Raw genomic sequence first — 12,631 nt, forward strand, 5'->3', positions numbered from 1 at the left:
GCTTGTTGTTGGTGGCTTGAGGACCTCGGCAGTTCTGACTTATCTAAATAATAGTAGGACATTCCTGGTACTGTATAACTAGTACTTGTCCTACTAGACTGCAACTAGACTTATTATGCTCTGAATATGAGTGTTTACTGTTGTAACTAACTCTTATCACTCCTTGTTTAATAGTGCACTTTAGTAATTTGGTTTTCAATTATTTGTATAATTCTTATCATTATTGCTTCCGCACTATGCACATGGCTATGTCACTATCACGTGACGGCCAACATGCCTTGATCTTGGTCGGGGTGTGTCAGATTTTGAGCAGCCAAGCCGATAAGAACAGAAAGAATAGTCATCACAATCAAAGCTCCTAGGCAACCTGCCAAAACAAGTCTTCTAGTATAGCACATCGCAAGGATCGCAGCGACGAAAAAGGTCTTGTCGCCGATCTCCAAGAGCACAGTCATGGCAAGCGACTTGGTGAAACCCTGCACGACTGTACTCATTTTTTCACTGAGTAGCGTAGAACAATAACTGAATGCTTTTTCGCAGAGAAGTGAGTCAGAGTTTGGGAATCACTCTACCAATTTGGTGAGCAAGTGAGCGAGTTGGTTTGGCGATTTATGACTGACTCTTGGCTGGGTAGTTGGAGTTTCTGAATCCGAGATAAGTAGTAGGAGTAGGAGGCGGCCTCCCGGTGGTGCTGGTCCATGCCGAAGAAGTCAAGCTCAACGGTGGCTCTAGACATGTTTAGACGGTGTTTGTTAAATTGGTTGAAAGAGTTTTGGTTTGGAATTTGGAATCTGGAAGAATGTAAAGGTTTGGGTTATTGGGTTGTGCAAATTCACAGTGGTGAGATGAAAAAAATGAAAGAGAACCGATATAGCTTTTCGTGTCATTTCCCACAGATGGCGCCAAATGTTGATGCATAAAATCCGGAAGATCTTAGACCAACGTAAATCCAGCCGTGAATCACACAAATGCTCAAGAACACAAAGATGTATCATGGTTCACCCCAGTGTTTGGGCTACATCCACACTGATGTTGATTATGTATGTATGTATAGATTACAATAGATCGGTAAGGGAGCTTTATGTGGATGCAGCCCTTGCCGTTTTGCTCTCTGTTTGGCTTATAGGGTATTGCCCTCTATATTGTGAGGGATGGATGTGAGACTCTTTCTTTCTCTCTGGATGTGAGGAGATGAATCTTAGTCCCTTTCATGAGGGTGAGGGAGTCCTTTTTATAGAATAAGGGCTTCCTCCCTTTTTACATTTGTCATGGGCTTAGGGATGAGGTCCAAAGACAAGGCCCAATATATGGTACCAACAAAACCAGATTAGTTTTAACACGTGAAATGTTCGTAAAGTATCATCATATGATTGGTTTTAGGGCACATTTCCAACACCATCAGAGGCTCATCCTTTTCGTCAGTTTTCTCCTTTGGTGGATTAACCTTTGGGTCAGCTTTCTCATCCTGTTGCGCCTCCAGACGGTTGATGAGTGTAGCAATTTGCAAGTTATTTTCCTTCACGATCCTTGTTAGCCTTGAAATTGCTTCACTCATTTGTGACAGCCGCTCTTCGATTGAAGTCGCACCAGTAGTCATGACTTTGCATAGCTATGGGGCACGAGCTGCTGCTTGAGTCAGCATCGGAAGTTAACAACTCAAAGTACCTCCTCGGGCTTTCTTCCCTTGGCGCCCTGAACGAGGCCAGGGTGATCACGAGCTCCTACCTCAGGTGCTCTTGCTCATTCGGCAGAGAAGGCACTATAGAGAGAGCTCTTGCCTTGCTTCGGATTGTGACGCCCAAAGTGCCACCACTTGCGACAAGGATGTTCTTGTTCTTCGCATTGGTTACGAGAATAGCTTGATCCTTTCTTGATGCCATGTGTATTTCTTGTGGATTGGAAGATAATGATGAGAGGCAGACAAGTACCACTGGGCGTTTTAAATTTGTAAACACGAAAATTCTATAACGAATGAAATGAGAACACGTGTACAAAGTAGATTTGTATTGTTGAATTTGTAGGGTTACAATCTCTGTTTACAATTTTCCTCTTATTCAGTCTTCAAATTTGATGTAGATGCGTAGGTTGTTGATTTAATGATCGCGATGACTTGATCTCAGATGAACAATTGAATGATTGCTTCAAGTTTTGAGCTTGAAACAATGCGTGGATAGTCTTCACCTCTATGTTTGTGTATGACCTGCGGCAAAGGTAATGTTGATGTATGATTTTGTTGATTCAAGAGTCTTGGAGACTTGATCTTGAATTGAATGTTGTTACAAGTTTTAAGCTTGCAACAAATGCTTATTAATTCTTCAAATGAATGCTTTGGCTTTGGTTGTACGTTCTTCGAAGAGAGCTTTGGCAGCATATTAGTCTTCAAATATTTGGCAGCGGTTCTCCTTTTGTGAGAATTTTGGCCCTTCAATGTAGAAATTGTCGACCTTATGCTTGTCTTAGGACCTTGTATTTATAAACTTCTCAAAGCTTGCCTTTGGATGGATTTGGCTTTGATTTATGTCTTAATTCGTCTATGGGAGAATTTAGGCATGTTTTGTGTCTTAATTTCAACCACTTTCCCTTGCTTGGCCGAAATCTATATGGCTGGTTGCCTATTTTGTGAGCAATATTCAATTCTTACTTGTTTTGTGATGATGCTTTGCATTTTTTCCGGTTTTAGGAGCAATTTACACCCCTTGCCGATTTTAAAAGATTTTTTCCTCCTTTTGCCAAGTTTTGGGAAGTTTTATTCTACCTTTACTTGATTTGTGCCACATGTCATTGATGACTTGTCCATTTGTGATGAGTCATATGCCACATGGAGTTTTGTGATACATCATTTGTATACAACAAAATTTACATGTCTACAGTCATGCACGTGAGGCTGAATCAATGGGCAAATATGAAAAATCAAATAAGAAGAATTATATCAATGGTCCCTTAATTTTAATTCAACTAGAGAAATGGTCCCTCAACTTTAACTCAAATGAAGCAATGATCCTTGAACTTTAACTCAATTGTAGCAATGATCCTTCCAATATAATTTATTTTGACAAAATTCTGATGGAAATGACTATAGCTATACATTTTGATGAGTTAAGAAACTAATAGTATAAATTTTTAGTTGAGAAATCATTACTCTCAATTTAATTAAAGTTGAGGACAAGTTACTTTTAGTTTTATTCTTTTGCACGCATCCCATCCGATCCCGTAACCCGTTCACTGAGCCAGTCTCAAGGTACAACGTCCGAATCCAAGATCCACAACCCATACCCAAACCCAAAAGTCCACCAGAACATCTCCACGTTTGATCACTTCGATTCTTCATTAGTCTTTCAGTCAGACAGTCCATCTCTCTCCCATTGTTTGTTCAGCAATGGCAGGATTTCGATTGGGGCAAGATGACTCAGAGATATCGCAGCAGAGCCGAGCCGCACCGCCCGATCTCGTCTCCGACGATGAACGCTCCGTCGCCGCCGACTCATGGTCCATCAAGAGTGATTATGGAAGCACTCTCGACGACGACCAGCGCCATGCCGACGCCGCCGAGGACCTCTCTGCTGCTAACCTCCGTGCCCCCTCCGAATACAGGTTTGCTTCCCTCCCCTCCACTTCCTATTTGGTTTCAAGCAAAATATCTGTTAATAAAATATTTATTAATTAATTAATTAATTAGTGCAAAATTAAGTTATTAAGACTAAATCTTTGAATTTCTTGTTGTATTTATGCTTTTGCAGTTCTGAATTTCGAGGAAGAATTAATAGGCTATTAGTTTAGGAACAATTATTTCTTCTTGTATTTTTATTGATATTGTGGTACTTGCAGTTCTGACAAGGAGGAACCAGATGCTGAAGGGGTGACATCAATGCTAGGTCTTCAGAGTTATTGGGATGCTGCATATGCAAATGAGTTGGCGAATTTTCGGGAACATGGTCATACCGGTGAAGTTTGGTAAGCTTTTCGCAACTGTGCAAATTAATTTGTGATGCATTTCTTGTGGCTTTGGGGCACAGTAGACAACAGCTAAATGGTAACATCAAGGAAATATCCGGAATCGAAGAGAACTCTTGAAGGTAGAGAGAGAAATTAGAGCGAGAAAGCTTTTTGTGTAGTTTGAGAAGATGAATCGTACAAAGTCTGGTTTTCTAGAGGAATTATTATGAGCTTGTATATGTTTAAGCTAACCGTTGCTAACTAGCTAACAACCACAATTGCAAAACTGTTAAGAATTAGCAAAACGCTATCTTGTGAAGATCACATGGGTTAATTTTTTACTACGTACTAACTACATTATATGCATTTGTTGCTACTTTTCGAAGAGTCTTAGGAAAAAGATATTCATATTAGTGAGAGGAGATTGAAGAAAAACCTTTCTTAACAATATTGATAGCCTTTTCATATCAACTATATAAAATGAAAAGGGGTGATTTTAAAATATTACCAGCCCTGCAAGTCAATTTTGTCGTGATTTACCAGAGTTTGTCAACCTTTACTCCTTACTTTTATAAATCCATAGTAGTGAGGGATTCATATTTTAGTTCCCCTTTGTGTGAAAGTGAGTAGATACTGTAAGGCGTGGAGCGTTTGATGATTTCAGCCCTCTGTTTCTGTAGGTTTGGAGCTGACGTCATGGAAGTGGTCGCCTCTTGGACCAAAAGCTTATGCATTGATATTTCTAAAGGCCGCACACCAAATCATGTTGATAATAATAAGTCTGATACTGTGGAACAAGGTGATAAGTATCTTTCAGGCTGGAGTGTACTTGACATCGGGACTGGCAATGGTTTGCTTCTTCAAGAACTTTCCAAGCAGGGGTATTCTTTTATTCATTGAACTTTGTCTGGTATTATATGCTGAATTAGATTGAATTCCCGTATGGAAGCAAATAAAATGCAAACTAGGTGAATCATGTATCAGATTGGGATGTCTAGGCTGGAGACATCTTGTTTTAACTTTAAGGTTAACAAGTTGCCCATAGATGTGAGTCTCAGTATGTATGTGCCAATTGGTTAAAGTGATTTATGTTTTTAGATTCTTTAGAATGATGTAGCAGTGAAGAAAGTTAACTATCAAAGATAAATAGGTAACAAACTTGATGGAAATGTGCAAATGCAAATGTCCTTAAACCCTTAAATATTTATTTGTAGTTTATAATAAGTTATAAGATTTAAATGTAGAAACTTGAAGGATCAGGAGGTGGACAGAATGTTGACTCACCCAATCTAATTTTGTGATCTCAATCAAATCATCCCTTTATTTATTTAGAACAATTTAGGTTAGGGTTCAATTAGGGAATTGTTATTGGCACACCAAAAATCTCATTTTGCACTCCAAACTTTCTATAATTGGAAAGAAAAATACACTTATGAGGAGTTTGGAGTGCTAATAATATATCATTATTATTCTTATTTTTGAATTCTGGCTATGCTAGTTATTTTATTATCATGAGATTGGATATATTACATAGGCCTTAATGTAATTGTTATAGACTTTCTTTTTATCATAATACAGCCTTTGAGAATCCAATCAGCACAACAAGTCTGCTATCAGTTTTTCACCAACCTACTTACTCTCAAGTGCCATCACTGTCACCACTGCACATATGACACCTTTGCCGCTGTTAAATCAGGCTTCCTTTTACTCATATGGTTGGGTATTTTGATATGCTTCATCCTCCAAGAATCAATTCCGTCCTAAAGGGGGCATGATATTTTGAGAATGTGCATTTGGCCTTTTTATTTGTGTTCAGTACATTTGTTAATAAGTTAACATACTGGCTAAAGTCAATTAAAAGAACCTTCCAATATTTAATCTAAAAATCTCATAAACCTTCTTTCTTCAATTGAAACTATCTTAAAATCTGATTTAAATGGTATGATTTGCTCCAGGATCATTCCTATGTAATTATTATTGGTTATTAGTCCCCAATTCACCCTCCCAAAAATACAATTTCAATGCTTAATGTCCTTTTTTGCCTCCCTTGTTGGAGGGTTAGTGAGAAGGGCTGGGAGCCAGAGAGTTGTAAATAAAATTGAGTCCAAGATTTCATGAAAGTTCTTTGGTGAGTGAATTTCCATTGTTTCTCTAAATGTCAGAGACACCATAATGAATGAAATTCTGGTGTTTTGGGTTCAGGTTCTCTGATTTAACAGGAACTGATTATAGTGAAGGGGCGATTGACCTTGCTCGAAGCCTTGCTGATCGTGATGGATTGCCAAACATTAAATTTTTGGTATGCAGCCTTTTGACCAATGTTTTCTGGTATGTTTAGGCTTCGAAAAAAAATTATTAGATTATAACCTGGTGTCTTCTATAATCCCTATGCCTGTATAATTCCGGTGAACAAAGTTGTATGAAGTGAATTTCTCTTCTTTAGTGTTAAATTGTTAATGTCTTCCAAATTGTTGCTTGTAGTTAAGCTATTATTTTGATGCGCTTCCTTTCTACAATATTGTAAAATGAATTGTGTCACTATTTTTTAGGTTGATGATATTCTAGAGACCAAGTTGGAAAGGCAGTTCCAACTAGTTGTGGACAAAGGAACCTTGGATGCCATTGGATTGCATCCAGATGGTTCTATCAAAAGGTAAAAGCCAGCATAGTATGCTATGCTGCATGTATTCTGTTACGATAATTAGTCTATCTATTTTCTGATTGCTAATTCCTCTGTTTCTGTGTGAATGATTTGTCTAGTGACTTTAGTCTATCTAATTGCTAGGGGTTATTAAATAGAAGGAAAGTGAAGTTTGGAATTGCTAATTCATATTTTTTATACAGGTTAATTTATTGGGATTCAGTTTCACGATTGGTGGCTTCTGGTGGATTATTAGTAAGCATCTTCACTTTGGCTAATACTTGTTAATTAAAACTGCAGTTACCTTCGTTTAGGGTGTGTTTTCAAGTGCTAAAAGGAAGAGTATAGATAATATATTTTGTTATGAACCCTAGCGCTTCTTGCCTGTTCACTTTGAAAGTGCTTGGTTTTGTTTTAAGCCATACTATGAGTAGCACTGCTCTTACTAGAATCATGCAGTCTTTCCTTTCTCTTTAAATTTCTCTTTGAGAAGTTTTTGCTGCTTTCGATACTACCTGATGTTTCAATTGCTGTTGGGGAACACCATTGCAGGTGATCACATCATGTAACAGCACAAAGGATGAATTAGTGCAAGAAGTGGAAAGTTTCAATCAAAGAAGTGCGACGCAGGTTCATGAAACACGCAAAGATCCTCCTAAGTTTCAATACCTTAGTCATGTCCGCACATATCCGACATTCATGTTTGGTGGATCCGTAGGATCACGTGTTGCCACTGTGGCATTTCTCCGGAACTAAAACACTAATCGTTGCATCGAGAAAGTGCCTGTCTGACTTTGCAAGTTCTTTTGTTTGTTTGAACACCGTGAAACACTCTGATTCATTTTAAGATCTTTCTTCTGTCGGGTTTTCTGCGAGTTATTCAGAAAATGTACATTTCGTTGTTAGTTCCTGTAATGTGTTTTGGTCTAATAGTTTACAAACTAGGTTATCGTTTCCTCTGTTCTTTGCAATTCAAGTACTTTGTAAGCAGGGGCGCAGTTGATGATGTTTTCTTTTGGGTTAAAAAGAAACATATAGTTTTTGGTCATTTGACAAACCTACCTCAAAATATATTTTCCTCAATCCTTCTTCGTGAAACAACACAAATGCTAAATCGCATTGACCTCTTATACACCTTGTTCAATCCAACGACTAGGAATAATTAAGGGTATGTGGGGGTGGGAAAATTACTTCCCAGACAGGTCAGCATATTTCGAAAAAACTTTAAAGTTGATCATTTTTCTTAAATAATAAAAGGCCCATTAATTCTCCCTCTTCCTAATTATCTTATAAATTTGAGTCACACTGTTGTACATGTATGACTTAACTCTGTTGTGTTCACTATAACATTATTGATCTAAAGACACAATTAAAAGGGCACTAGATGATGAAGATGTATACTAAATACACAATGGTATGGGTCGACCAAGTGTTTGATGAAATGTCTCACCTAAAAAGCTGGAAAAAGAATTTTGGCGATGTACGCGCTGTTGTTGGAATGCGATGAGAATATAGTCTTGCATCCATCACTATTTAAACATGTCGCAGATGAACTAACTTATGTTCCCCACATGTTACTAGGTTTTTTCTATTGCACTCAATTTGTTTTATTTGTAACAACTTAGTGTTAACCATGATTAAGACAGAATGATGGTGAGAAGTTGCTCAGCGACTTTAAACACCAAAATCATGGTAAACGAATCAGAAGTTGCTCTGCACACATCGTTTCACCCTTTGCACACTTTTGGTTATTTTATCCCTTGATTTTCCTTTAAATTTTTAATTAAAATTTTAGTTGTGTTTTTATCTATAAATTTTTTTATCAATGGGTAAAAAATAAAAAATAAAAACATTTCCATGTTCTGGAATGCTTATTCTACCTCCATTTGGACAATTTCATCACCTATTCACGCACGAGTAGTGTTTGCAAAAATGCTAGGAATATGATTATTTCTGTTCTTATTTGGATAAGCAAATTAGCTAGTCGAATTTATAAATGTTGAAGTGCATATCGAATGGAGGTTTGCTGTAGAGATTTCAGCCTTACATGTTTTTTCTTAAAAGTTTTTTCAAAGGTTCTAACATAATGGATTATGTACCATTAATAGGTTGTTTCGAAGTATTTTTTTTAATTCTTAAAAGCACTTGAAGTGCATTTTGAAATATATGTTTTTTGCACGAAGTACTTCAAGTGTTTTTCTTAGAATTCAGTTGCATTTTTACTAAAAATATATAGATTTCAGAAAATAAATCCTAAGAGCATCTTCAAAAATGATGTCAAATTTTAAATATAAAGTTTAAAATTGAAAGCTTTATGTGGCACTTTGATTTTTTTTTTTATTATTTTGTCCTTCACTTAATATGTCAAATTTAAGCTATTATTTTCTTTTCATAATTGTAATAAATATTTTTAGAACAAAAAATAATAATCTCAACCAAAAAACAAAAAAACAAAAAACAAAAAACAATAATAAAAATAATAAGAAAACATTTATTCATTAATTAAAAATGGATTTAAAGTTGTTGTCAAATTTGACAGTAACTACCTTTACTGCCAGTTCACATCATACCACACAAAGAATTGACACTTCGAAAAACATTTATATTATTTTGTATTACTATTATTGTAGACGTTGACCTTTTAACATCTCTTTTAAAGATATTCTAAATAACTTCAGCATGATCTCAGACGTGACAATATTTTTTTTGTTCATAACTTCTCTCGCTACTTAAATTATAGCTGAGTTAGCATCAGTTTAAATTATTACAGTTTTACCAGCCATTCAAGTAACCCAATGAATATGGATAATACTTAGACACTTACCCGGAAGTACCCAAAAAAGCTGACCACTTATGTGGTCTAATGAAATTATTCCACCTGTCAAGTGAAACTCAATCAAACACCAGCTTATTCTCGTAACCAATCACCCTGTCTTCTTCCCCAACCCTTTTTTCTCTGGCAACCCCCCATTCCATTTCTTCTCCGACGACCTACTCTCACTCCTGACCACTCCCAATCCCTCTCTTCTCCGGCTACTTCAATTTCAATCCCTCGCCGGCGTCTAGATCTGAGCTCGGTAAAATTGGGTTGTGGAAATCTGCGAAATTGGAGGTTGTGGAAGACAAGAGGTTTGGAACTTTGAAGTTCAAAATAATTGCAGACCTTGATATGAGAGAGAGATGTTGGGGAGGGAAGGCGGTGAAAAGGTGGGGTATCGATCAGCGACGACTAAGAAGGAAATCTGGGGGTTGGTTTCTGGGTTATGAGTTTTAGGATGGTGTTTGGTTATGGATTCAAAGGTGTTTGGTTACTAAAATAATGGTGTTTTAAAATTACAGATGTCTTCATATTATTGGACCATGTCAGTGGCTAGTATACTTGTGGTCCTGACTGATCAGGACTAGGGATGGACAATGGTTATGGCGGGCGGATAACCGCGGTTAATTTACCCTAACCGTTTATGCTCATACCCGCATAACCGTTTACTCGTTGGGTAATTGCCTAAACGGTTATACTCATACCCATAACCGTTTATAAACGGTTAACCACACCTATAACCGCATACCCATTTAACCGTAACCGTTTAATACCCGTTTACCCATTTATCATTTTTAACCCGTTTATCTTTTTTTTTTACTATTACCCTTTTTTTACCCGTCTACATGTTTTTTAACAACTTGAAAATTAAAAAAAAAATTGTCATAATTTTTTTTTTGACAATTAAACAATGTTATATGTACATTCATCATACATTTCCATATTTTAATTTTTTAAGTCCTTATACCATTCCAATAATTGAAATAATAATTTACGAATGATATTTTTAACTGTTACCAATGAAGGTAAATATAATATTTGCTAAGTATTATTGGGTTACAAAAATTGTTTAGAAGACATTTCTGTCAAAGCATTTCTTTCAATTTCACGGTTACCCGCAAAGAATTTAAATTAATTTGGCCAATTCCTTGATGATGAGAATTATCATTCCTGTAGTAGTGTTATTGAGAGAAGGACCAATGAATTCCTTGCTAATTTATTAGGTGCTAAGTATTATTGGATCGAGAACATGGTTTGTGTTAGTTTTACATATATAAAATAAATGGGTAAACGTTTACCCGTTTATAACCACGGTTAATACCCATAACCGTCCATTTAAATTTTACGGGTAAATGGTTATATCCATAACCGTTTATTTATCCAAACGGTTACCTATAACCGTAACTGTTTAATTTAAATGGCCGGGTAACCGCAGTTACCCATAACCAATGGGTATTTGCCCATCTCTAATCAGGACCCAAGGATTATCCCAAATATAGTGTACTAAATTAAACTGGTGAAACAAACTACCATAAAAGCACTTTTCGTAAAAATTCATTTTACCCTTGTTCGTGTCAGGAATTTCCGTCGGGGATGTTTCCTGGTCGACCAGCACAGCTCCCCTGGAAATTGGCGCCGGTTGAGGGCTGCTGTCGGGCTTCTGCTTCACTATCGGGCATTGTCGGGCAAGTCTCGTCGGGCAAGACTCTTTGGGCAAGACTCTTCGGGCAAGGCTGAAAGAGAAGGATAGCGTTAACTTTGAGATGTGCCTTTGTGGTGCCTTAGGTGTAGGCCTTGAGGCTCACAATCAAGGTTAACATTTAAGTGCTCAGGCGTGCCACTGCCATCTTTAGCATGGCAGATGTAAAATGGATGTCGTGCTTTAATTGTATATATGTATGTATCCAAGAAACCGTGTTAGTTATAACAGGTGCCTTTGTGGGGCCTTAGGTGTAGGCCTTGAGGCTTCCCATAAATAACTAAACCAGTGCTCGAACACATCATATTTGTTCTCGTGATTGTAGGAGTTTTCTAACTATTATACTTCTGATTACCCGAGTCCAAGAAGTAGAATGAACCCAAATATGTGCCTTTGTGGGGCCTTAGGTGTAGACCTTGAGGCTTCCCATCAGAGTTCATTCTTAAACTTAGATTCTTTAGATCGCTGAACGGAATGAATCCAAATGGATGCCTTTGTGGGGCCTTAGGTGTAGGCCTTGAGGCTTTCCATAAAGAATCCATTCCATGCTCAAGCGTTCTATGGTAATCATGATATAATAGAAAAAAAACTAGAAGGTAGGTTGATTACTTGCGCCCCAAGTAACTTCGGACTTCTCGTTTATCAAGGACTGTCGTGGATGGGTTAAGTCCACATAAGGTTCTTTTTTATGCCTTGAGGCCAAGGACTTTTAACTGATCAGATTTACATGCCCGAGGGCTTAGGACTTGGATCTGGTTTGAACACTGACGATATATTCAAATCGGATTCAAGTACTGAGAAAGCCTTTTAATAGTCATGTTGCTAGAAATAACTTGCATATAACTGGATGTATACAACATATTGAAAAGACAAAACCAAAGCAAAGAAGGTCGGACATGGTTAAACCTTATCGGGTAAGGCTGCTCGTCTTGCAGGTTCCTATCTTTGTAGTTTTGTCAAGGGTCTGAAGGCTTTAGAGGGATAGAGAGAGATATTACAGAAGATGAATCAATACTACAGCAAGTTTGAACAAGGTAGCAGAGCTATTACAAAAGGTTGAAGAGAAGGTTATCCCGAGAAGGATGAAAGTTTGTCCCGAAAGGGATGAAAGCTGACTACAGCTTTGTTTTGAAGGCAAATCTGGCTTTGAGCAGAGTTTGTGCTTGCATTTGTTTGTTTGATTGAGTGTCCTTATTCCTGGATTTTCTTTCTTCTTATATAGACAACTCGGCTTGGGCTTCTGTAGCAACAGCTTTGCCCGAATGTGGTTTGAGGGTGATGACTCATCAGCTATTTCACATGTAATGCCACCATAAAGTGCTTTATGGGCTGTGTAGCTGATCAGTCTACACCACTTGGCCTTTGGGTAGGTAAGCAAGTGGTCTTCATGAGCTGCACCAAGTCAGAAAAGGCCTTTCCCTGCCTTTTGGGCTTTGACTGGGCTCTGGCTATTTTTCCCTTTGGGCCTTCTTTCGGGCCAGCTCCTTTCTTGGGCCCAAAGTTCAAGTTTTGATCCAAATAACCCTACTTACGGCGGGCG

General features: G+C 37.6%; 1 protein-coding gene across 1 annotated transcript; it reads left to right on the forward strand.

Moving 5' to 3' along the window:
• Positions 1-3,199: 3,199 nt before the first annotated feature.
• Positions 3,200-7,622, forward strand: LOC126612202 (uncharacterized). Its single transcript, XM_050280558.1, has 7 exons — positions 3,200-3,591; positions 3,826-3,951; positions 4,614-4,814; positions 6,136-6,232; positions 6,483-6,586; positions 6,778-6,829; positions 7,127-7,622. The coding sequence occupies exons 1-7, from the start codon at positions 3,377-3,379 to the stop codon at positions 7,328-7,330; spliced, it is 999 nt and encodes a 332-aa protein (XP_050136515.1). The 5' UTR covers positions 3,200-3,376; the 3' UTR covers positions 7,331-7,622.
• The last annotated feature ends 5,009 nt before the right edge of the window (positions 7,623-12,631 follow it).

Source organism: Malus sylvestris, chromosome 17 (genome assembly GCF_916048215.2).
Source record: "Malus sylvestris chromosome 17, drMalSylv7.2, whole genome shotgun sequence".
Taxonomy (NCBI): Eukaryota; Viridiplantae; Streptophyta; class Magnoliopsida; order Rosales; family Rosaceae; genus Malus; species Malus sylvestris.